The following is a 26,973-nucleotide window of genomic DNA, read 5'->3' as shown; positions in this document are numbered from 1 at the left end:
TCCTTGCTAAATCAATCTCTCGTGACAAAAGGCAGATCAGTAGTTGCTTGAGTCCAAGGATAGGGAAAGAGGATTGACTGTAAGTCAGCATGAGGAAACTTTTGGGGATGGTAGGAATGTTTTTTATCTTGATTAGGATGATGGTTAAATCAATATATATATTTATGAAACACATTCACCTGTATACCTAAATGGGTGTATTATGTTATATGTAAATCATACCTTAATAAAATTGGTTTAGAAAGAGAAAACGGAAGTTGCAAAACACCATGTGTAGTATGATGAACCCATTTGTGTAAAAGAAAAAAATATATGTGTATTTTCATTCTATATGCACAGAAAAGATATGGAAAGATACACGAGAAGCTATTATTAGTGATTAGGACTGGGGTGGTAGAATGAGAGGGACACTTCTTTTTTTATACTCTTCTGTATCCTATACGTATTTTTTAAACTCTGTGCCTATATTAAACTAATATAAGCAAAAAGAACTTAGGACAGTATGAGTCTCCATTAAGGGTCAAAGAAGAGGTCTCTTCTGATTAGAACATTTGGTCAAGACTGCAAGAAGAGAGGGGGAACTTGAAGGGTGCAAAGTGTGCATGGGCAGTAAAGGGAAGATGATCCATATGGGTAAAATAGTGTGAACAGTGTACAGAAGTGGATTGTGCAATGAGCCTTTGGGTATTAAACAATATATCAATATATACAGAGTATAAAATGTAGATGAGTACTGACAGGAAGGAGTAAACAAGTGAGTTTAGCTGAGACCAGAAGATTTTGATCCCCAAAAAATGAATTTGACTTTTTTTTCTTGGGAAGAGCTTCTCAAAGTTGGGGGCAGGTGAGTTACAAGAATTTGGTATTTTAGGTCAAAATTAAAGTGCTTAAAGTGGTTTGGAATATTTAGTAGCGTTCAAGGTGATTTGGAAAGGATAGGGAAGCCATTTGGTAGCTTTTGCACTTCCTCAGGTATGAAATAATAAGGCTCCAAATTGGTATTGGAATTGGAAGGCAACAGAAACATTTAAAGCAAGAACCAATAGAAAGTCTTGGTTTACTGAATAAAGAAGTTAATGAGCTCAACACAGCAAGAGATTTGCAGGTGGAGGGACAGTGGTATCAATGGCAGAAATAGGAATGATGGAAGAATGAGTGTGATTTGGGTGAACAGGAGGTACAGACAGCTAACGCTTCTGTTTACAGTGTATCAGTGTGTTCCACACAAAGTGGTTCCAGACTTCAGCTCGATTTGCTGCCTTAGTTGATCTCTTTTCCATTCATGTTAACAGTTGTGTTTCATAGCAGCATTATACATGCCCTTATCTTCACCTTGTGCATTGATGCTTCTCATCTGTACTTTGTTAACCTAAGGAAAAAAACAAATTTGAGTTTAATTTTAAACTGCGTCTAATGTTTGCTCAGCGGAGCTAGTCCTTAAGTTTTATAACACCCATTTTTACCAGAGGCCTTTTTTTTTTTTTTTTAATGTCCCTATTTTCTACAAGAAAGAGATTATGGAAAGGTAACTTTCAGATGAATATTATTATTATCTACACAATCCTTTATGTAAATTATGTATAAAAACAAAATACTTCCTTTTTACAGAAATGAGCTTACTTAACTTTTATTCTGTAGTTTTTAATTTTATTTAACATGTCAAGGAAATTTTCCATGTGGATCACCCTCATTCTTTTGGTACCTCATTTTTTTTTCTAATGGCTGACAGATTTTCTCTGTAGATGAGTACCTTTGATTTGCAGTTTTTCCTCTTCTGTCACTACTACCTACAAATCTGCACCTTTGTATTGTTTCTCTGTGAAAAATTCCTAAAAGCAGATTTGCTGGATCAAAGAATAAGATTAAAAGATCATAGGTTTTTCTATAATAAATTGACAAATGACTTAACTGATTTTGTTCTTTTTTAAATTTCTGAATCAATATCTTCTTTGGAACAGAATGAAAGGTACTTGCACCTTGCAGCAAAACTTCTGGATGCAAAGGAGCAGGCAGCTACCTTTAAACTAGAAAAAAACAAGCAAGGCCAAAAAGAGGCTCAAGAAAAAATAAGGAAATTTCAAAGAGGTAAACACTTAAAAATTCTTAGGTATAGGGGCGCCTGGGTGGCTCAGTCGGTTGAGCGTCCGACTTCGGCTCAGGTCATGATCTCGCGGTCCGTGGGTTCAAGCCCCGCGTCGGGCTCTGTGCTGACAGCTCAGAGCCTGGAGCCTGTTTCAGATTCTGTGTCCCCCTCTCTCTCTGATCCTCCCCCATTCATGCTCTGTCTCTCTCTGTCTCAAAAATAAATAAATGTTAAAAAATTAAAAAAAAAAAATTCTTAGGTATATAAATGTCTCTTCTTTTTTTTGGCTTTCCTGGCATGGAGGTTGCCTCTTCTTGTCTACTCTTTCCTAACGGTTTATACCTGGGATTGGTAGGCTTTCTGTAACAAGGCAAATAATAAATATGGTAGGTTGTGTGGCCCATATAGATGCTCTCACAACTACTGAACTCTCCTGTCACAGCATAGAAGTAGCCATTGGTAGTATGTAAATAAATGGCTATATTCTCATAAAATTTTATGGATACTGAAATAGGAATTTCATATAAATTTTCACATGTCACCAAATGTTTCGTATATTTTTCAACCAATTAAAAATACCAAAATCATTTTTAGCTTATAGGCTATACAGAAACAGGCAGCAGGGCTGGATGCGACCCATGGGCCATAGTTTGTCAGCCTCTGAAGTATACCATAAAATACCATCCTCATTCAAAAAGGAGAGTCAGGTACACTTCCATGAGCATTCATGTCTAATGAGTATGTTTTTCCAGACCTTCTACATCTGTTAAATAATTCATTTAAAACATTTTAGTATATGATGTGAAAATAAATTGCCTCTGACTTCTAGCATAAATTCCAAGTAGAAAGTGTTGAATAACTGGCTGCAAAGAAAAAGAAAGAATGCTGTTCTAGTTTTTGTTGTTGTTGTTTTGCAGTTTTTTTGTTTGTTTTTTAACCGTCTCTGCAAAGCAAAGAGACATAAAAAACAAATACAACAAAGCACAATTCTTTTTTTCTTGGTAGAAATGGAAACTTTAGAAGACCATCCAGTATTCAATCCAGCCATAAAGATTTCACATCAACAGAATGAAAGGAAAAAGCCTCTTGTAGCCACAGAAGAGGAAAGGGCTTTGAACTTTAACTTATTTGAAAAATCTGTACCTGCTACTGAAGAAGAGAAAGGTAAAACAAAGGGAAAGGGTTTCGAGGTCAAAGTAGTAAACTGTCAGTGAAAATACAACTGAGAAATTGTTAGTTTCTAGCAAACTACATAAGCAAACATCTAGCAAACTACATAAGCTTGCAGTAAAGTTACGCTTCCACATGCTGTCTTGGAAAAATAATAATTATGATAACTCTTGTAGCATTTTGTAATTTTAGGTATCTTGTTTCAGCCTCATCTCTTTCCAGTCCATCCTCCAAATTCCTGCCAGAATTATTTCCATAACCTATCTAAATGTGATTTCCCTGTTAAAAACCCTCAATCAGTAGTAAGTCCATACTTATCACGGCATTGAAGAGCCTTTGCATTCTACCACAATCTGCCTTCCCACTTTATTCTCCCAGCTAAGTACTGTAGCTGCAACATTCTCTAGAACATGTGTTATTTCATGGCTCCATGATTTTGCTCATTCTGTTATCCCCTACTTGGCCAACCTTACCCTCACTTCAAGGTTAACTCAAACAGCCCTAAGAGGACTCTGCCATGAGTACTGCCATGCCACTGGATGTGTGTAATGGTGCATTTATTTGTGCTAAGTACATTATTGATAATAGCTTGTATGATATTTATCTGTACTATAGTCAAGTCCTATGCTAAATTGTCAGTTTTTTAATTATATATGATAAATATTTATTGAATTTTTATTGTTTATAATGTCAGTTGCTGTATGTACAGTAATTAACAAAATAACCTAGTCCTTGCCCTCTTCAAGTGTATGGTCTTGTAGGGGAGGTAAGCATTAAATATACACAAATATTTAATTATAAATTGTGATGTATGCTATCAGAGCAAGAATACTGGTGTTTAATATTAGAGATAACAATGGGGCTGTTGATTTGCTCTGAGATCTGATAGATGATTAGGTGTCAGCCCAGTGATACCTTGGTGGGAAGAGCCACCTTAGAAGGAGGGAGACAGTACATTGGAAGTCTAAGGTAGAGAAGACGCAGAGCAGACTATTCAACAGAACACTCTATGATAGGAATGTTATATATCTGGGCTATCCAGTGTGATAGCTACTAGCCAAATAGGAGTAATGGGCACTTGAAAAGTGATTAATGCAACTGAGAAACTGAAAGTTTAATTGTAATTAATTTAGATTTGTTCATGTGTGGCTACTTCCTCTGTACTGGGCCAAGCAGGCTTAGAGCATTTGAGGAAGTGATTGCCTGCCTGTGTGGCTATAATAGAGCATGATAAGCAGAGATGGACCATGAAAAGGTTTTAGGCAGTGGTGAAGAATTTGGACTTCATTTTATACATAATGTGAAACCAATGAAGGTGGCGGTGGCGGCAGCAGCTGTTAAGCAGAGAAATGACATCTGATCTATATTTTTTTCAAAAGATTACCCTTCCTGTGTGGTAGCCTCCCAAATACTATAATTTAGAGTACCCTGAACAATTCATCACATGGTTAGTTATCATAGATATTTTATAAGAATGGATGAGTTAGGATACTTTTTTTTAAAGATTCAGATATTCAGTGGTTTTATCCATTAAGAGGATTTCCTTACATCGCTCAGAAGAGCAAACTTTTTTTTTTTTAAACCTATTCTCTTCTAAAGGTCTTTTCCCAAAATTGAGAGGACTTTGATCACTCAAAAGAGACTACACATTACCACATGACAATTTTTAAAAAAACAATCTTTGTCTATCATTTTAGAGAAAAAGAAAGAACCTCATGATGTAAGAAATTTTGACTATACATCTCGAAGCTGGACTGGAAAATCTCCCAAACAATTTCTGATCGATTGGGTCAGGAAGAATCTTCCCAAGAGTCCAAATCCTTCCTTTGAAAAAGTTCCAGTAGGTAGATACTGGAAATGTAGGTATGTTTTTTTGGTTAATTGAATGAACTTTTAGAAAAATCTAAGATGGAAAATCTGTTTCTTACATGTTAAGTAGACATATTTAGGAAGCTTTCTTATTCCACATCTCAGGTTGATAGTGCTGATACGTTATCTAGTACAGTGTCTTCATTAGAAATATTTAATTAATTAATGTAAACTTAGGCTCAGTGTGAATGGAATTCTGACTTGTTTTTACTTCATTAATTTTATTTTAAAAATCTTTGGCTTCCTTGTAGGGTAAGAGTAATCAAGTCTGAAGATGACGTACTGGTAGTATGCCCTACAATCTTAACAGAAGATGGCATGCAAGCTCAGCACCTGGGAGCAACTCTAGCTCTGTACCGTTTAGTGAAAGGGCAGGTGAGACTTTTTAAATTGACGTGTCTCAAAAGTCATTCGTGGAGTAGTGCGTGTACTGTACTTTGCCAACATAAAACTATGAGCATATGGAATGTATTTAACGATGGCCTTCGGTGCCAGTTTTTACTTAGCGCTTCTTCAGATTAATCCTTGTTTAATGCTTACTTATGATTTTGACTGCGTCTTACCCCTAAACATAGCTTGGTCTTTCTGTCCTTAGACCAGAGGCTCTGAACAATTTCACTGGTCTAGTTTTTCAGCCTGTGCTATTTTATGGATTAAAAATAGTTGTTCTAGGTTGGTTGAAGTAAGGAGAATTTTTAAACAGTTTAATGCTTATTTAAATGCTATGTCTCTCTTGAATGTTACATTTTTTTCTCACTTTTGAAAAGTTATAGAACTTAGTTCCAGTTTTCAATTTTAGAATATATGAACTATAAGCTTTCAGGTTTAAGAAAGACTGAAGTACTTCTGAAGGAAGCTTTTTTTTTTCTTGGATTGTTGGATTGTCAACATTTCTTTTTTGCAGTAAATACATGTTCTTCATGGGAAATTAGAACCACTGGAAATTTTAGACCCTGATGAAGTGGAACTCCAAACGATAGTTCTTTTCCAGCTTCTGCCAGTAAAAATTTGTAATGTCTTTATTTCACCTATTTTGCAAAAAGGGATCATAAGCTAAGCTCAATTGATAGAAGTAACTCTCAGTGTTATAGAGATAATTGTGGGCTCTTTTATGACACAGAATTAGGACAACTTAGATTCACTTCACTGTAGTTTATTTTAAATACTTTGACCTGTAATATCATTTACCTGCCAGCATCTCAGAGGGAATTTTCTTTCAGAAATGCTTTATGGGTCACCTACATATTTACATAGTACCACTGCAGGAATAAATAAGAAAAATGTACTCAGTAGTTTGCTCCAGGAATGAGCACTTTTCATGTATTAGAAGTTTACTTTAGAGTGTGTCTGTAAGGGAGATATTAGGCCCATTTTACCAATGTAGAATCTGAGACACAGAGAGGTTATTTGTCGAAGGTCACACAGTTAGTAAGTTTAGAAGCCTGAAATATGATATGCTATTTATAAATTTGCATCATATGCATGTGCATCTTAAAGTAGTAACTAAGAGACAAGTTACATTTTAAGAGGAAAATAGCTATCCTTCTAAGTTCCAGCCTATTGAATTTTAATATTAAGTAATTAGTGAAAATAACATACTGGTTTGGTTTTTTTTCCCCTTTATAGTCTGTGCACCAGTTACTTCCTCCCACTTACCGAGATGTTTGGTTGGAGTGGAGTGATGCAGAAAAGAAAAAGGAAGAATTAAATAAAATGGAAACCAATAAGCCACGTGATCTTTTTATTGCCAAACTTCTGAACAAATTGAAACAGCAGCAGCAGCAGCAGCAACAGCATTCTGAAAATAAGAGAGAAAACTCTGAAGATCCTGAGGAATCTTGGGAAAATTTAGTTTCTGATGAGGATTTTTCTGCACTGTCCTTGGAATCAGAAAAGGCAGAAGATTTGGAACCTGTTAGAGCCCTCTTTAGGAAGTTGCAAAGCACACCTAAGTACCAGAGACTTCTAAAGGAAAGGCAGCAGTTACCAGTGTTCAAGCATAGGAATTCAATTGTTGAAACTCTTAAAAGGCACCGGGTAGTGGTTGTGGCAGGTGAAACGGGGAGTGGCAAAAGTACTCAAGTACCACATTTCCTCTTGGAAGATTTGCTTCTAAATGAGTGGGGAGCTAGTAAGTGTAACATTGTCTGCACGCAGCCCCGAAGAATCTCAGCAGTGAGTTTAGCCACAAGAGTATGTGATGAGTTGGGCTGTGAAAATGGACCTGGAGGAAGGGTAAGATGTCGTTCAACTCCATCTCAGTGAGTGGTGACATTACTCATCTGTGCTCTTGGGATCCAAATGACACCTGTACAGTGTATGAGTTTTGACACTGCTACTGGCTATTCAGTAGCAGAATAACTGCAAAATATAGAAATTAATAAAATTGCTTAGAACCAAATATGAATTCCAGGTTGATACAACCCAGCTTAATTACACTTTGAATTTTTCTTTCTAGAGATGGTATTTAACATTTTTTTTAATGTTTTTTAATTTATTTTTGAGAGAGAGAGACAGAGTATGAGTGAGGAGGGGCAGAGAGAGAGGGAGGGAGACTGAGAATCTGAAGCAGGCTCCGAGCTGTCAGCACAGAGCCTAACATGGGGCTTGAACTGACAAATCACAAAATCATGACCTGAGGTGGAGTCAGACGCTTAACCGAGTGAGCCACCCAGGCGCCCCTAACATTTTTGCTTCTGTCTTTAAGATAGGTAACCCTTCACTAAAAATTTTTGTGAAACATGGTATGGATTTCTCTCATGGAATGTAAGAAGAAAAAACATAATTTCTATCTTATAAGGAACTTATGTTAAGAGAATAACAGACATGTACATACATAGCAAATAAAAGAATGACCTTAGAAGGGAGCCTGGCTGGATCACTTGGTAGAGCTTGTGACTCTTGATCTCAGGGTTGTGAGTTCAAGCCCCACATGGGGTGCAGACATTACATACATACAAAAAATTATTTTAAAAATAACTGAAGAAATAAAAAAATGTGATGAGAATAGAAGTCACCTCAAGATTCCCATGAGGCACCACTACTGGTATGAGACCAGTTTCTCTTTAACACTGGCAGCTTTTATGAAATCTTGACAGAAAAGTAGACCAAATTGTAGGAACTGCTCTAAATTTTTGTCCTGAGTACCTCAATATTTTGTTGCAAGATAATTTAATTAGAATACAATAATCAATCTTTGATGGTACCTGGAGTGAACAGCTTTTGTGTCAACACTTTGAAAAGATCAAAAGTTTTTCTTGTTTAAAGTTAGCAAACCAGGGGCACCTGAGTGGCTCAGTTGGTTGGGCATCTAACTTCAGCTTGGGTCATGATTTCACAGTTCATGAGTTCGAGCCCTGTGTCAGGCTCTGTGCTGACAGCTTAGAGCCTGGAGCCTGCTTCGGCTTCTGTGTGTCTCCCTCTCTCTCTGCCCCTTTCCTGCTCATGCTCTGTCTCTCAAAAATAAGTAATTATTAAAAAAAATTTTTTTTTAAGTTAGCAGAACAAATTTTATAGTATTATACAATTGAAGATATTGGGACAATAATTTTAGTTAATTTGGGACACCTGGGTGGCTCAGTCGGTTAAGCATCCAACTTCGGCTCAGGTCATGATCCCACTGTTTGTGAGTTCGAGCCCCACATCAGGCTCTGTGCTGTAAGTTCAGAGCCTGGAGCCTGCTTTGGATTCTGTCTCTCCCTGTCTCTCTGCCCCTCCCCCACTCACATTCTGTCTCTCTCAAAAATAAATAAAAAAACGTTAAAATTTTTTTTTTTTAATTTCACTAACTAGATTTCCTTAAACTGCCCTACTTAGTAGCAGGATCAGCACCTGTGCTTCATTTCTTAGCTCTTGTTTCCCAGATCACTTATGAGACTCTTATCTCAACCTTATGTTCTCCCTATAGAATTCTTTGTGTGGATATCAGATCCGGATGGAATCTCGAGCTAGTGAATCTACAAGGTTACTCTATTGTACAACAGGAGTTTTGCTAAGGAAACTTCAGGAAGATGGTCTCCTAACCAATGTGTCTCATGTTATTGTAGACGAGGTGAGTATATTCTGTAGTCGTGTTCAGATAAATTCTAAACAGTTTCACGTTAAAAGGATGCTATTTCTAATACTACCTAACATTTTCTTCATGCTTATTAAATGCCCCTGTGTATATAATAATTTAATTTTCTCTAACAAATATGTCTCATGTTAATTGTTTTAATACCATATGGCATTTGCTATATGCTTCTGACTGTATATATATAAATTCATTTAACCTTTCCTGAAATCCAGTGAAGTAGATACTGTTATTTCCTTTGACAGTTGCCCTGAGGCACAATGAGGTTAAAATACTATGTGTAAGTTCACACTGCCAGTAAGTTCTGCAACTAGGGCGTTCAAACTGAAGCCATCTGGATGCAGTCTGTGGTGTGTATACTGCCTCTTAACTACATTGGGTTGTTAAAGGATTTTCCTTAATTCGTACTAAAAAAAAACAAGAAATCTTCATCATTTACTCTATAGATATATCCCTCCTTGAATCAGATTTTTTTTTAATGTTTATTTTTGAGAGAGAGGAGCAGAGAGAAAGGGAGACAGAATCTCAAGCAGGTCCCACCTTGTCAGTGCAGAACCCAATGCGGGGCTTGAACTTACAAATGGTGAGATTATGACCTGAGCAGAAATCAAGAGTTGTATGTCCTTGGATAAAATTTTAATGCACACTTAAATTGAATTTTTTCCCTTAGAATTGAAAATTCCCCTTGAAAATTGAAAATTGAAATTGAATTGAAAATTTCCCCTTAGAATTATTTATTTTTTTTGAGAGAGAGAGAGCGAGAAAGAGAGAGCCTGTAAGCAAGGGAGGGCAGATAGCAGGAGAAGGAGAATACCAAGTGGGCTCCTTGCTCTTAGCAGCAAAGCCCAACTCAGGGCTTGATCCCAGGAACTGTGAAACTACGACCTGAGCTGAGATGAAGAGTCACACACTTAACTGAATGAGCTACCCATGTGCCCCTCCCATTAGAATTATTTTAAATGGTGCAATAGCCTACCACATGTAAACTGATTTGCTTTGTACATGATTTTGTCAAGAAGAAATAAGATACATAGCATTTCTATTATACAAGAACTATTTAAAAAATTTTCCCTGATGTAAAGTTTTTATAAATGTCTGTTAATTCACTAAATTCAGAAGGAAGTATTAAAGTTCAGTCATTCATTGATTTTTAATTAATAGACTACATATAGATTGTTCGGTCATTTTCCTCCTTTTGCTTAGAAAATGGTACAAATAGGGGCGCCTGGATGGCTCATTCAAATGTCCGACTTTGCCGCAGGTCATGATCTCGTGGTTCGTCAGTTTGAGTCTCGCATCGGGCTCTGAACTGACAGTGTGGAGCCTGCCTGGAATTCTCTCTTCCCCCCTTCTTTCTGCCCCTCCCCGGCTCATGCTCTCATACATATGCACTCTCTCTAAAATAAATAAACTTAAGGGGCGCCTGGGTGGCTCAGTTGGTTAAGCGTCTGACTTCAGCTCAGGTCACAATCTCGAGGTCCCTGAGTTCAAGCCCCGCGTCGGGCTCTGGGCTGATGGCTCAGAGCCTGGAGCCTGCTTCCGATTCTGTGTCTCCCTCTCTCTCTGCCCCTGCCCCGTTCATGCTCTCTCTGTCTCAAAAATAAATAAAACGTTAAAAAATTAAAAAAAATAAAAAATAAAAAATAAATAAAAAAATAAAAAAATCATTTTCTGCATAGATTAACATCTGTTTGATGAGCTTCCTCAGATTTGCCTTACCATCAGGAAATCACTCATGAGTTTCAGACATAAATATCCTGGTAAAAGTAAAACTAGGATTATTCCTTCTTCCTCCCACATCCCATCACTTATACCAGTTGATTCTACTCGTTTCAAATTCATTCACTTTTCTCCATATTCAAATGGCATTGCCCTCATATAGACTACTATTATTTCTTTAAGTACTACAAAACCTCTATTTGAAACTTTTCTGTTGCTGTCCTCTATGACATTTTCCATATTATAGCCAGTTTTCTTTTTTTAAGTTGAACTCAGACTACATGATTCCTCTGTGTAAAAAAATTTTTAAATTATTTTGAGAGAGAGAGAGAACATGTGAGCAGGGCAGAGAGAGAATCTTAATCAGGCTCTGTGCTCAGCACAGAGCCCAGCACAGGGCGTGATCCCACAACCCTGGGATCATGACTTGAGCCGAAATTAAGAGCTGGATGCTCAACCGACTGAGCTACCCAGGTGCCCCTTATTTTTTGTAAAGATTTTTAAGTAATCTCTAATCTGTATACTTAAAGTGGTGCTGAAACTCACAACCCTGAAATCAAGAATCACACACCACTGAATGAGCAAGCCAGGTGCCCCTAATGTGTTTTCATCATTGCCCCAACACATGAGGATAAAGTCTCAGGGACTTGCACAGCAGATTACCAAGTACCTCATTTGAAACATACAGCTTCTCTCTCCCTCCTCATGTGCTGACTATAAATATGAACTTTTAGTAGATTTGAGTGTCTGATTATTTTAGCCTCTTAGTAGCCCTTATATATGATTGTTTTTTTGTTCCATTTTATACTAGGTTCATGAAAGAAGCGTCCAGTCAGACTTCTTACTAATTATCTTGAAAGAAATTTTACAGAAACGCTCTGATCTACACTTGATTCTAATGAGTGCCACTGTAGACAGTGAAAAGTTTTCCACGTATTTCACACACTGCCCTATTCTTAGAATTTCAGGAAGAAGCTATCCTGTGGAGGTAAGTTTTCTTTAAAACACCTATATGAACAGAAACTACATTCCTACCAGGGAGTTTCACCAGAAGACAGGCTGTAGTCATCTGAGCCCATACCTATTCCTACAGTACTGCAGGTCAAGAGAAAACTTGGAGATGGCTCGGGAATCAGATGGCTAGTGCTGCCTGGATTGAGGGTGGGGAGGCTGGAAGGGACAATTCTGCTGAAAGATACACCTGAGAAGTACAGAACGTAAAACACACTTCTGTGTCCAAACCATTATATCCAGATTGAAGGTGGCAGTAAGGAACTCCTTTTTCACCCAACTCTCAAATTTAGGCTTGTTTTTGAAGCTTCCTTTCTGCTTATTCTATTAATATTTGTTCTTTGGGTTCAGCTCAAAAAGACTGCTCTTTTAGCCAGTTTTCACAAATAAAAAATATACACCATAATGTAATTTGTCCAGAGACTTGTAATTTGTCCAGAGACTTCTAGGGACAAACTCATCTATATCAACAAAGTTTTCCATTCCCAAATAATGCAGAAAGAAGCTTTTCTCATAATATTCTAAATTAACATTTGGTAACATTCAAAAGACAATGATCCCATTGTTCTCTTTAAAATGGTATTTACCGAAATGGATTTGAATTTACCATTCATATACCTTAATCTATGTAGGTTTTTCATCTTGAAGATATAATAGAAGAAACAGGATTTGTACTGGAGAAAGACTCAGAATATTGTCAGAAATTTCTGGAGGAGGAAGAAGAAATAACCATTAATGTTACAAGCAAAGCAGGGGGAATAAAAAAGTACCAGGTAAAAAGAAAACATTTTCAAAGACATCTGATAGTGATATCCAAAGTATAACATTCCATGAGAGGTTTAAAATCATATGGCTGGCACAGTGAATTCAAGTATAATTTGGGAGAAGAGGAAGAGATAGGATTTTGAGCAAAATTTAAAATAATCTTCAGTCTTTGGTTTACGGTATTTTATCTTCTTTCACTATTTTTGCCCTATAGATACCCGTAAAAAAATCAAGGAGCATATAAATAAGAGGCAACCTTTACTGCTTCAGAGCAGTGATCACTTATTTAGGAGTAAATTTGTAATGATTTTCTGTATTTTATCTGAACATCTTACGTGTTGAGGGTGGGGCAGGCCCAAAGTCGAGATCGATCCTTGCCATTGGTTCTCTCAGCAGCTGTCCTGGTACGGGCCAACCCGAGCTATATAGAGAAGCTGTCTAGGGCAAGCACAGTTCTTCCTAGAGAGTTCGTTTCAGTGACATGTTTGTTTTTAGAGCTGTCATAAAACTACATTAGCTTGCATTTTAGCCAGTGGTACTATATCCAGTATTTTTATTGGATCCACAATATTTCATGCTTATATCCAATCTGATGGAAACACAAAGTTAGTTACTTTATCTTCTAGTTAAGCAGATAAATCAAAGAAGCAAAAACTAAAATCTTTCCCTAAAATTCCAGAGTTAGAAATTAGAAACTAAAGCAAGACTTCAGAAAATTAAAGGTATTTCAAAAGAGGTGACTGGACTTTAGCAACCGAAATAGAATCTAATAGGAATGAGGCAGGTATAAACTACTTATTAAAGTTATGACCTCTCTTGATCTGCTTCTTAGTTGCCACAGAACAGTGCATACACTGTTCTGTTTTTCTTCCATTCTTTTTTAATTTAGTATGTACATGAAAAGATAAAAAAGTTTTGCTGTACTTAAGGATGTTGAATGAAATGAAATGTGAAATTTAAAAAAAATTAAGTTTGAGAGAGAGAAAGAGAAACATTGTGAGTGGGGGAGGGGCAGAGAGAGAATCTCAAGCAGGCTATGCACTGTCAGCACAGAGCCCAACTTGGAGCTTGATCTCACAAACCATGAGATGATGACCTGAGCCGAAACAAAGTCAGATGCTTAATCGACTGTGCCACCCAGGCACCCCATGAGATGTGAAAATTTTTAATACTTTTTAATACTTACTAAAAATTGTACCCTTGCTGTATTTTAACAAAATAATGATAATAAGAAGGGCAGATTTGCATCTTTCTTTGTCTTATAAAAATATTTAATATTTTTGTTCACCATTTTCTGATTGTGTTTCTTTTAGGAATATATACCAGTTCAGACTGGATCAAGTGCTGATTTAAATCCATTTTACCAAAAGTATAGTAGCCGCACTCAGCATGCTATTCTCTACATGAATCCTCATAAAATCAACCTTGATCTCATTTTGGAACTTCTTATATATTTAGGTATGTATCTTTTACTAATCTGACTCTATTTGTTTTGATAAAACTTTTCTAACTGGAAACATTTTATTAATATGTTATATGCTATTCCTTACCTTTTTTCTTATGTTGAATATTGTTATCTTTTAAAAAATTTCAGACAGAAGTCCCCAGTTCAGAAATGTTGAAGGAGCAGTGTTGATCTTTTTACCAGGCCTCGCTCATATTCAACAGCTGTATGATCTCCTGTCAACTGACAGAAGATTTTTTTCTGAACGGTAACCACAGATCTTCATTATATTCCAAGTAGTTTTAAAATTAAAAAATGTTTTGTATATTAAAACTCTTAGAATTCTCAGTCTTTTTACCTTTAATTAAAATTGTCTAAAGTGAAGTAAGGTTTTTGTTTTTAACATTTCTATTATAGCATTAAATGTACTAAAAATTTTAGGTATGATTTCTACTTTTGTTCTGTGTCTTTAATTCATTAAACAGAGGGAATCCTGTGGTTCAGAATAAGATAGTGACTCACCTCCCCAACCCACTGGATAGTGCAAAACCCCTACAGAGTGCAACTTATCATTCAGATATAGGTATTCAGCTGTTTACTGTATCTGTTTTGATACAGTTTATTACTATCATGGTTATCACTGTAGTATCCAAGCATATTTTGAAAATTCTTTAAACCTTATATTCCATATAAATTCATATTATTTTCTCTTTGATGAATGTATATGGTTTCATTGTACCATTCTCATAACTTAGGTGTTTGAATTTTTTCATAATAAAAAAATTTTTAAATTGCTTTCTATTTGCAAATAAATTTTGTTATTCTTTGCAGTGTCTTCTAAAGAGAAACTCTTGCTAAGAACTATGATTTTAACTTTCAGATATAAAGTGATAGCTCTCCATTCTATTCTTTCAACTCAAGACCAAGCTGCAGCATTCACACTTCCTCCTCCTGGAGTCAGGAAGGTAAAATTCAGTACAGCAAATTTATGTGTGATCTGTTGAATATTTCATGAAAATGTAATTAAGTGTCTCACAGTTCATGGCAGACTCCAGATGCTCACTAGCTTAACATAATGAGAAAGTGAACCCAATACTTAAGTATTTGAAAATTTATAGTATACATTATTAAAGGGACAAGACTTTTAGGGGAATGACAGTTGAAAAACATGGCATCACTTTCGCTTGTGGGAAGAAAAATCACTACTTTTCCCATCCTTTTCATGAAAGATGTTGGATGTCAGGAGCTATTTGAATCCTGTACAGATTCATTGTTGTTCTACATGTATTCATCCTGGATTATTTTTTTAATGCATAGACCATTAGGTTAGGAAATAGTATTTTCATTGCCTCCTCTGTTGAGGATTCTGAATGAAGAGATACTTGGTAGACAGTTTCTCAAATTTAGAAGGGGATAAAGGGTACCATATAAGAACTGTAGGGAATACTAGAGCTCCCAGAAAGCCTAGACTGCAGTGCAGGAGCCTGGGTTCTGAGGCTGTTCTGATCTGTAACATTTTAGCTTCCCTCAAAGATTTGGTTTAAAGAAAAGAGTTCAACCTCTTTAAAAAAAAAAAAAAAAAATTAGATGCTACTGAGGTAGAATGAGCACCTAGGTCCCATCTAAGTCTGAGAACCCAGTATTATTTCCTAGGTCAAATGAATGAGAGAAACAAGCATTCACTATCAAAATACAGAGTTGATATAGAGCAATATGCATTGAATATTTGATGTGAAATTCCCAAAATGTTTTCTCCAAGAATACAGAAGGAAAAATGCAAAAAGTGCACTATTCAGTCATCACCATTAAGAATTTTAGAACGAGAGGGGCAATTGGGTGGCTCATTTGGTTAAGTGTCCTACTCTTGGTTTTCTGCTCAGGTCATGATCTCGCCGTTTGTGAGTTCAAGCCCTGTGCCAGGCTCCACGTGACAGCTCAGGGACTGCTTGGGATTCTCTCTCTCCCTCTTTTTCTGCTCCTTCCCTGCTTGCTCAATCTCTCAAAAATAAATAAATAATAAAAAGAATTTTAAAACTAGAATTGGATCTAACATGGGATGTGGTCACAGGGATAATAAGCCAAGGCAGCAACCCACTTCTCACTGATGTACTATTTTTTCTCCAGTAATTTGGAGTGATTGTGCATAGCTGTCTCTATTCTCTGACCCAATTTCCCAGCTAGTTAACATCATTTTTAAAATGACTGACTAGAATTAGGGGAATGGTATTTTTGTTGGAATAAAAATCTGTAACTTTAATTGGCAAGCTGAAGTGATGAAACTAATTATAACAAGTTAAAATTACACAGTAACAGCAAGTAGGTGATGGATTTTTATAACTAATGTTGAGATTCACTTTTTAAAATGCATCACCTCAAACTAAAGTTTAATGGCACATTGCTGGAAGTTGTTACCTAATGTTTTGGCTTTTTCTTTATTTTCAGATTGTTTTAGCAACAAATATTGCAGAGACAGGTATCACTATTCCAGATGTTGTATTTGTAATTGACACTGGAAGAACAAAAGAAAATAAGTAAGTTTGAAAAGGGTTTGGGGCTCTTGAATTCTTAGGAGAAATCTCAGAATCATATAGGAAAAATCCCAATGTCCTAATTCTACCCAAAGCCTCAGAGAAACTATGGGAAACTTTCAAATACCCAAGAAAATCATGCCATGTGCTTTCCTGTAAGTAATGCCAGTGTTCTGCTTCTTGCAGAAAACTGCTCTCCAAGAAAATTTTCAGAACATGATTTTTTGTAAATTTGTTTGCAAAATAGCTTTACAGAAACAATAATTATTTGTGAGGTTATAACAGTGTGAGTTTTGGAATCAAAGTTGGATTTAAATCTCAGATCTGTAATCTTTACCAAGTAATAATACCATTAAATATAATCATCAGTTCCCTCATTTGTAAATGGGGAGCATGAATGTTTTTCATAATTGAACGTACCTGTTATAATAACTGGCACTTAACCTTACCTGAATCTTCAGATTCAGATTACTGCTTTTTAAACATTTTAATGTTTATATTGCAAAAACAGAGAAGACCACCTTAGTAGTCTATTGTAATCCATATATACACTGTTCCTGTATTAGGAAAATTCAGCAATATTTGGCAGTGCATATGACTACCTAGAGGCAGTGGTCAGATTAATTTGGAAAAGGGCAAGTTAAACAAGTTTTTTCCTTGTGCCAGAGTTTTTAATTTGATAGTATGAGATTTAATTTGCAGTGTTTGCTAAATTATTTAAATATGAAACATGATTTGGAAAATATTGGTCCACAATTATGATAGACTATTTTAAGCCTGTCTTCAGTGTAATTTTAAGAGTCACATATTTCCAGCTTTTTCAGATTTTAAGTCCTTGATCTAAATATTCTTTCCTAAAACTTTTTTTTAGGTACCATGAAAGCAGTCAGATGAGTTCTTTGGTTGAGACATTTGTCAGTAAAGCAAGTGCTCTGCAGCGCCAGGGCAGAGCTGGGAGGGTCAGAGATGGCTTCTGCTTCCGAATGTACACAAGAGAAAGGTACAACATAGCACTGGAAATTGAAAAACAAACGATTATAGTGTGGCATTTCTGATAATATGTAAAGTGTTTAATATTATTTTTCAGATTTGAAGGTTTTATGGACTATTCTGTCCCTGAAATTTTGCGTGTGCCTCTGGAGGAGTTATGTCTTCATATTATGGTAATTCTAAAGGAACTCAGGTGTTAACGTGTTCATTCTTTACCCCTTTCTAAAAAAAAAAGATGTAAACTTCCCCTCCCCTAGATTTCCAAGTATTTTATTTACTTTTTAGTAAATACCCCTCCCCCATTTTCTTTATAAGTAAACAAACCCACTGTGCTTTAATTCTACCAGAGACACTCATATTTTGTAGACTAAAATACAGTCTCGGTACCTAGACCTTAGTTGTCAACTGGGGGCAGTATTGCTCACCAGGGGATAAGTGGCAATGTTTTCTGACATTTTTGGTTGGCAGAACTGGGAGGAGAGGGAGGCCATGCTATATGGGCATCTAGTAGGTAGAAACCAGGGAACTGCTAAACATTCTATAGTGCACAGCACAGTCATTTAAAGAATTATATGGCCCCAAATAACAACAGTGTGGAGATTGAGAAACCCTGATGTTGACCAAGGGCTTCCTAGTCTGAAAGATCTATAATATCCTTCAGTTCTTAAGATTTTGACTTCACAAAAATCAGGAATGAAGAAACTAAAATACAGATTAGAAGATCTTGACCTCATGCCAGCCCTTAACACATACACAGTTTCTCACACACTTGGGATTATAACAGGATAGCCTTCCTCAGACATTTATCCTCTTTGCTCAAAATTTTACCTAAAGTTAGTTCCAATGTGACCATCTCTTTGGTCAGTTCTAACATACTGATTGATCGCTTTTTTAATTTGCAGAAATGCAGTCTTGGTTCTCCTGAAGATTTCCTTGCCAAAGCTTTAGATCCTCCTCAGCTTCAAGTGATCAGCAATGCAATGAATTTACTCCGAAAGATTGGAGCATGTGAACTAAATGAGCCTACACTGACTCCATTGGGCCAGCACCTTGCAGCCCTGCCTGTGAACGTCAAGATTGGCAAGATGCTTATTTTTGGTGCCATATTTGGCTGCCTTGACCCAGTGGTAAAATAAATGATGATCTTGCTTCTTCACTTTAACTATCATTTTGGCTGGGGAATTACTAAGTTTGGAAGCAATTCTTAACTTTTAATTTGATTTTTTTTTTTTTAATTAATAGAATGTCAGTACTAGCATTAAAACCAGGAGGTCTGAATGCTTGATGAGAATTTTTGAATATTTAATATTTATTTTTAAGATCATAAATATTAATCCATGTACTTAAGTATGCTGGAGGTACTATTTTGTAAATGGGTTTGGCTTTTGCTACCAAAAATCGCACTTGAAATATTTATTTGAGTACATAGTAGATGATTCTTAAGGAGCTTTGAATCCCACAGATTTTTTTAAGTAGAATCAAAAACTTTCTCCTTCTGTTTCTGGATTATCTCTCTGAGCCAGCAATTACCAGCAGTTCAGTTTTACCTAATTATCTCAGAATTAACCAACTTTGTGCCTCTTGCTGAATCTCTGAGCTCATATGCCTGCTATTCCATTTCAACTTTACAGTTTCATCAGGCTGTGGCCTTTTCTGGGACTACAAATCAATGCTGTTTAAAAACAGAATGAAGACAGTGTAACGTACTGTAGTCTGTTTCTCTACTATTAGAAATACTCACCAGAATTGTGTTGAGTCCAAAAAATAACCTCTGTCATGATAATTAATTTGAAAAGCTGCAACAGGGGCGCCTGGGTGGCTCAGTCGGTTAAGCGTCCGACTTTCAGCTCAGGTCACGATCTCGCAGTCTGTGGGTTCGAGCCCCGCGTCGGGCTCTGGGCTGATGGCTCAGAGCCTGGAGCCTCCTTCCGATTCTGTGTCTCCCTCTCTCTCTGCCCCTCCCCCGTTCATGCTCTGTCTCTCTCTCTGTCTCAAAAATAAATAAACGTTAAAAAAATTTTTTTTTTTAAATAAAAAAAAAAAAAAGCTGCAATAGTAAGAAATGGGTCATTATACACTCCAAATTATTTTTGAAGTATTTAAAGAGACTTGCAGGCATAGAAATATAGTAGGCCAAAAGTCCAGATATAACTGTGTGACAGACTATGAATCACTATACACACATACAGGTTTTTATCTCCGATTCTGGTGATGTGACCTCTCTATAAATATGGTATAAAAGTGATATATTTTTTAAATTACATAAAATGAAGTCCAAAGTAATGAATTAAAATTGAATGGTAGCTACTGTAGAACACCATAAGGGTACTAAAGAAACATGCAACTTGAAAGTGGGATTATTTTATGATTTGTTTACTTTTACAAATCAGTCTTCCGTGTATACCTCCTTAATGATAAATTTTTTTGGTTATTTATGGATAGGCAACACTAGCTGCAGTGATGACAGAGAAGTCTCCTTTTACTACACCAATTGGTCGAAAAGATGAGGCAGATCTTGCAAAATCAGCTTTGGCTATGGCTGATTCAGACCACCTGACGATCTACAATGCATACCTAGGGTAAAGAAATAATCTGGGTGTTGTCAGTAAATCGATGACCTGAGGCTATTTACTTTAAAAAATTTATCTTTGACTTTCATTAAAAAGATACATCTAAGATTTACACTTATTTTTAGTTACTTCATCTGTCAAGGTATATTTTTATAATCCTTTCTAAATAAGAACAATGTACTTTGTATTATTGTATCTATATTACCTCATATTTGAAGTTAATTTACTATTATACATAAAAAATAACAGTATTGCCAAATTCTTATATTCAATTAGTAGCTCCTACAACAATCAAGACCCCTCCTCTTTTCAAATGATTGTACTTTAATTAAAGCTTACTTTGGTTACTACCTCTGAAAGAGACAGTTTGAAAAGAAAACATGTTGAACTTTGGTCATTTTATTTATCTAGATGGAAGAAGGCCCGGCAAGAAGGAGGCTATCGTTCTGAAATTGCGTATTGCCGGAGGAATTTTCTTAATAGAACATCACTGTTAACCCTAGAAGTAAGTCGTAATACAACTTTGTAATTCAGGGTTTTTTGGTTGACTGATAGGCTTATTTTAGGAAAATGCCTACAATAGTGCTTGACATATAATATGGATTTAATTTACTGCATTAATCTATAATTTTTTGTTTTGTTGTTTTTTCCAACAGGTAACTTTTATGTATTACACAGTGATTTAAAATAGTGTTTAACAATCATAATGTAATAATCATAAAATGCTCCAAGGCTTGGAATCTTTTTTCCTAAGAGCCCTGATTCCTTCTCGTGAGATTCTCATCTCTTTTTCTAAATATTAGCCAGCTACTTAGTTGCAGTGTAGGATGATAGTTATGGAAAGGCATCATACCCTGTGATTGACTGTGACCAGGTGTATAAAGCTGCTCTTGGGATGGGAAACCTGACAGCTGTGCCCATCACTCAGGCTTTGACTACTGTTGAGGACCAGAATTATTTCTTGGAAGACAGAGTTAAATAATTAAAATATAAAGACAAGTGACTGCAAAAATCAGGGCTCCTCCTCAAACACTTAATTTTCATGGTGCTTAGGAAATGGTGTTCATTATACCATTTAAGTGACTACAGGTTTTACTACAGGCACACTATAAAAGAATTCAGAAAATAATGTATCTCACAGAATTCCTCTATTCTCATATTGGGTTGAATATTTTATTCTCCTATAACTTAACCCATTATTTTCTGTGCTTCAAAATAATGGCTGGAATAAGAGCAGGGACATCTCTGAGTGGAATGAATTTTGTCTTTCACAAAAGGATAAAGGGATAAACTGAAGAACAGCTGCCTCTGGGCTCACTGGGATTCAAGATGTGGAGAGCTAACACTCCTATGTCTCCACTCCACCCCACTTCCTTCCAACCTCCCAAGTTGCCTCTCAGCTCCTTCCTTCTGTGAGCCTTTTCTTCACCTTCCCTGGGCTGCATGGTTTTCCATCTCTTCACCTACCCTGTGGTGTTAAGGCAGCTGTTGTCTTTTTCTCACCTGGAATCAAAGTCTCTTAAGCCCCAAATCAGAAACCCAAAGGAAATCCTAAATGTAAATGTCACCTTTTAATTGCTTATAGCCGGTTTACTTTGACAAATGCTTATCCTTCCTATAGGATTTAAGCTAATGGGCACTTGGTTACTAAACCTAGATAAAGTTTAAATGAAATTGCCATTGTTAGAATTAAGGTGAGACTGCCAGAGGCAAATGAACAAAGTATTTGCAATCCAGGATCAAGGTTCTTCTCCAATTCTTCTTCTTTATTTGTTCTGTGTGATCATCCTCATTGAGTAAAATTGTGCAGAGCTACCACCTAAGTAAATATATTGAACGCAAATGTGCTCAAGACACATTTTTATTGCTCTCCTATTTTAGACATTATGTTTTATGACATCTAAAGTCTGGGAGTAGTGGAAATAGATAACTCTTCAATCCTTGATTTGCCAGTACAATTTTTTTTTCCTCCCTCATTTGATTTGGGCTGTAGGGAACTAAATAATAATTCGGTATCCTATCAATTTTGATAGGAAACAGCAATATATATTAAAGGGGTATTTGTCACTTTTTCTTTTTTACTCAATTCTGATCTTATCTCTTTTCAACATAAACCAATCTAGGATGTAAAGCAGGAGTTAATAAAGTTGGTTAAGGCAGCAGGATTTTCATCATCCACAGCATCTAATGACTGGGAAGGAAACAGAGCCTCACACACACTGTCCTTCCAAGAAATTGCCCTTCTTAAAGCTGTATTGGCTGCTGGACTATATGACAACGTGGGAAAGATCATCTATACAAAATCAGTTGATGTTACAGAAAAATTGGCTTGTATTGTGGAGACAGCCCAAGGCAAAGCTCAAGTACATCCCTCCTCAGTAAATCGAGATTTGCAAACTTATGGATGGCTCTTATACCAAGAGAAGGTAAAATGCTCATTCTTAATGCCACGATTCAGGGTATTCTAGAAGTCAGTCATAACAAGTTAGGATGCCCCAACAAGTTATTATTTTTGGTTATCAAACTGAGTTTATACATATTGATTTCAAATATGTACAAAAATATAATTTTTCATCAAAAAAGCCCTATTTCTTTTACTTAATGAAAGAAAAATATTAAAACTTCTACTCTGACCATTATCTTTCTTACTTGAAATAAGACAATTATAGCAAATAGATATTGTTTAATAATGTATCCGTTCCCTAAGATTTCACCAAAAGGTGCTCTCTCAAAAGGGAACAAAGACCTGTTTTATGTGCATTCCAAATAATCATATGGGATAATATAGAACAATATATGCTATAGCAACACTTTGAGTCACAATGTAACCCAAGATAAGTTAACAGCAAACATTTATAGATTACTATTAAAACAGTCTTGTAAATCATAGCTTGCTAAAATAACAAGGATTCATAATTTCAAGGAGTGGCTCCCAAAACTTACATGTAGAGCATGAGAAATTACTAAAGGCCATAGCTAAACACTGGTCTAGAAACTAGACACTTTAAAACAATGTTATTTTTGAGCTCATTATTTTGAGCTCATTAACAGCATTGGCATTATAAAATTGTTCATAGTTTCATTTATGTTCAAGAAATATAATTCACCCTTACAATTCATGTTTTAAAATGCCTTTCAATAGTATAAATGCACCAATGGTGAATGTGATTATTATAAAATTGGCAAGTTATGCACACAACAGAATGTAAAGGTAGCTTTATGAAATTTATGATATAAATTTTATAATAGTAAATTATAGAAAAATGCTTACATGGAACATAAATGAACTTCTTACATTTATAGGCTGTGAAGTTTTTTTTTTTCTCTTTATTCCTGTGCAGGTAAGGTATACCCGAGTATATTTGAGGGAAACTACCCTAATAACCCCTTTTCCAGTTTTACTTTTTGGTGGTGATATAGAAGTTCAACACCGGGAACGTCTTCTTTCTGTTGATGGCTGGATCTATTTTCAGGTACATGCTACAACTGATCTCATAACATTAAAATTTTCTTGTAGTACGTGCAGTACTACTGAGGTGGATTTTTTAAATTTTATTGGAGTTTGCATAATTTCTGCCTACAATTTGACTTAGAGTGGAAGACCTTCTTATTTTATCTTGCCTACATTTAAATCTGTTAAAATACGTTCAATCTGTTAAATATGAAAATCAACTCTATTGCTATTACAGATGGCATTTACTATCAGTAAAAATAATTTGCCATGTGCTGTGTACTTCAATAGTTTACATGGATTATCCCAAACTTAATACCCTAATAACCTTGTTCATTAACTTCAGTAGTTTCCTTTCTATACATGAGGCACTTAAGTTCAGTGAGAAGTTTATATAACTTTTCTTAGATTAAATGGATTGTTATTGGCAGAGCAAGTATTAGACCTAGAATTATTTGAACCTCAAACTTAAGTTCTAAAAAGACAATGACAAATTCATAGCTTTTAATGAATATTGTCAAGTTTTCCTCTGGAAAAACTAGACTAATTTCTTTGTAACTCCATCAACATTGACCAACTTAAACAAATCTAATACATTCTGCTACTGTATGCCATCATGATTTGAGTAAGACTGGAGAGTAGATTTTAAATACAACTTTAAAAATGTATGCAGTTCCAAGAGGACAGGGTGGTAGAGGTCATCTGTAATTGGATTGTGGTAATAGCTGCATAACTCTTTAAATATATTAGAAATCATTAAATTGTACACTTAACCATTTAGTATATTAAAGTCACGATGTGCTAAAGCAGATCATAAGGTATACAGCCTTACCTTCATTTATTGAAACACATTCACACTCCAGGGGGATTAACTTTGTCCAATCTGTCTTCTCTCAACAGGCCCCTGTAAAAATAGCTGTCATTTTCAAGCAGCTTAGAGTTCTCATTGATTCCGTTTTAAGAAAAAAGCTTGAAAATCCTAAGATGTCCCTTGAAAGTAAGTATTTGATTATAATGTAAGTAGAAAACCATATACTGTTAAATACTGCAATACATTAGAGCACACTGAAGTCTTCAAGTCCATGTGATTAAAAGCTGTTTTAGTAAAATTTATTTTATGGTGAATTCTATCAGACTCATAGTGCTTCATTATTCACAACCTAATTATCCTCTTAAGATTGTTAGTTTACTCCTTCCTCTTTTAAGCTTCACTTCTAAACTGCTGGCCATTTCACAGAAAAAAGGATAGTAAAACTGAGCATTGTAAACTTGGATTATAAGGGACTTTCTGTGAAGTTTCCAGCATGTTTTTCTCCACAATTCTCACAAATGCTGAGCTAGTGTATATTTAAAAAGTACAACATCCTTCCAGCAGAAATCTGCAATAGACATGGAAAGTTAGATCACATTTTGATATGTTAAGAGATGTGGGGTCTTTTCTTAGGGATCTTAAAAATACTGTTTCTTTCTAGACCTGTCATTGTTTACCTTGCAGCAAGTTATCTTTTCTTTTTTTTAATGTCATAGTAGCCCCCAAGAATTTGAATGTCAGGCCATGGTCCCAGTTATCAGAATTTCCCATTGCAACCACTGAAACTCAGGGCATTCCTTCACTGAAGTGTCTAATATAAAGAATTTCAGTATTACAGCCCTGATAATTACACCTATGTAAAAAGAGTAGTAAGAAGTTGTTAGAAAGTCACAGTATCAGAGCAACTGGTTAAAAGTAGAAGTATCTGTTAACAAAACCTCCTTAGCAAATAATGTGGCCTCTGTTGCTCTGTTTGTCAAATTAATTGGTGTTTGATACCTTTGTTGTGTAGAGAGATCTGTCACCTACCTATTGACACCTCTTCAAGAGCACTTTGCTGTTAAAGGTAATTGTTTCATGTTTAGTCCAAAGGAAACAAACTATTTCCTTCCTCCTTGCCCATGCTGTGGAGATCCCTACATCTTCTGAGGAACATGGAACAACCAGTAAACCCTGCAGTACATCTCAGCCAGCGCTCCTTCTCTCTCTCAAAATAAATAAACTTTTCAAAAAAACAATAACCATAAGATCTAAGTTTATTTATTTTGAGAGAGAAGGAGAGTGAGGGAGAAAGACTCCCAGGCAGGCTCTGCATTAGGGCAAAGCCCAATGCAGGGCTCAAATCCACAAACTGTGAGATCATGACATGAGGTGAAATCAAGACTCAGACACTTAACCAACTGAGTCACCCAGGCGCCCCTTTAAGGAATTTTTAAAGAAACAATTCCTAATAAAGGACAAATAGTTGTATCACATCATCTCTTTGGGCCTTAAGCCTATTTTTTGTCAAAGTAAGGTGTGGAATAATGGTAACAATAATTAATAATATTTGTAGTGCAACAAATTCTGTTATGTGGGCATCTCTTGTTTGAATCTTGTTGGAATTAGTATTGCATTCTAACTTAAAAGAATCTTTTAATCAAGTGTGCCTGTTGGTCACATGTGTATACATTGAGAATTTAGCCAGTGATAAATTTGTTCACGGTTTTTGTTTGTTTGTTTTACTCAGATGACAAGATACTACAGATCATTACAGAATTGATAAAAACAGAGAATAAGAACTGAAACTGAAAGTCATGGTCAACTGCTTTAAAAATTAAGATGAAGATACAGTCATGAAATTATGTGAAAATCGACCATCCCATTAAGTATTTCAGTACTTAAAATGTTGGTACTAGCCATAACTTAAAGGTGGTGGAAAAAAAAGCACATACTTTAAACATGTGTAATTTTCTAGTTCCTTTTTAATGATGATTATTTGCAATGTATTTGCCACTACATTTACAATAAATTCTTTGGTATCATCCATGCTTTATACATCCTTATGTGCCTGCCTGTATAGATTCTGTAACTTAGTGTTGTGATTCCCTATGTATACACTCTATCCTCCAGCAGTCCTTCTCATCAGGAGAGTTTAGACCTTCTTGACCCAGAAGAGAAAATGAGCTTCAAAAGCAGTTGTAATGTAATTAAATTTCCATGAAAAGGAACAGCTTCAGAAGTCAGTTATTTAATATTTGATAATCAAAGTTAAAACCTAAATAAGTATACAGTATTAATAGATGCTATCTATCCACTAAGCATAAAGATGCAGTGCTAGAGAACAGGCAGGAATGGTTAATGCTACTGTTAACTTTGGGATGGATAGCTTATACCATTTACCTTTTCATATCAATGACCTTGAATCCTTGTTTGCACTCATAATTGGTAAAGTCAGTAAATGTGAGATAGTATTTGGATATTTTTTAGTGGCTTCAGTTGTTTCACTGA

At 35.7% G+C, this 26,973-nt stretch overlaps 1 protein-coding gene and 1 long non-coding RNA gene across 6 annotated transcripts in view; one reads left to right on the top strand and one right to left on the bottom strand.

The window, feature by feature from the left end:
• DHX29 (DExH-box helicase 29) overlaps nt 1-26,637 on the top strand; it is a 41,538-nt gene extending 14,901 nt beyond the window's left edge. For 3 of the 5 annotated variants that reach the window (XM_049649450.1, XM_049649451.1, XM_049649452.1), the window contains 21 exons: nt 1,959-2,085; nt 3,089-3,247; nt 4,951-5,116; nt 5,374-5,497; nt 6,749-7,357; nt 9,030-9,173; nt 11,725-11,901; nt 12,557-12,697; nt 14,003-14,147; nt 14,284-14,401; nt 15,014-15,098; nt 16,576-16,664; nt 17,533-17,661; nt 17,749-17,824; nt 18,554-18,778; nt 20,094-20,230; nt 20,633-20,726; nt 22,345-22,647; nt 23,563-23,694; nt 24,573-24,669; nt 25,496-26,206. In XM_049649450.1, the coding sequence (XP_049505407.1) occupies nt 1,959-2,085; nt 3,089-3,247; nt 4,951-5,116; nt 5,374-5,497; nt 6,749-7,357; nt 9,030-9,173; nt 11,725-11,901; nt 12,557-12,697; nt 14,003-14,147; nt 14,284-14,401; nt 15,014-15,098; nt 16,576-16,664; nt 17,533-17,661; nt 17,749-17,824; nt 18,554-18,778; nt 20,094-20,230; nt 20,633-20,726; nt 22,345-22,647; nt 23,563-23,694; nt 24,573-24,669; nt 25,496-25,632 (3,414 nt within the window). In that variant the 3' untranslated portion in view covers nt 25,633-26,206. The other 2 variants (XM_049649448.1, XM_049649447.1) reach the window with 2 other exon arrangements.
• LOC125935631 (uncharacterized) lies at nt 28-19,475 on the bottom strand. Its single transcript, XR_007461723.1, has 4 exons — nt 19,393-19,475; nt 12,543-12,631; nt 6,779-6,920; nt 28-1,369 (listed from the first exon to the last, which is right to left on the bottom strand). It is a non-coding gene; the product is annotated as an uncharacterized LOC125935631 (long non-coding RNA).
• Nucleotides 26,638-26,973: the final 336 nt, after the last annotated feature.

Source organism: Panthera uncia (assembly GCF_023721935.1).
Source record: "Panthera uncia isolate 11264 chromosome A1 unlocalized genomic scaffold, Puncia_PCG_1.0 HiC_scaffold_17, whole genome shotgun sequence".
Taxonomy (NCBI): Eukaryota; Metazoa; Chordata; class Mammalia; order Carnivora; family Felidae; genus Panthera; species Panthera uncia.
This window is presented reverse-complemented; position numbering and strand designations above follow the sequence as displayed.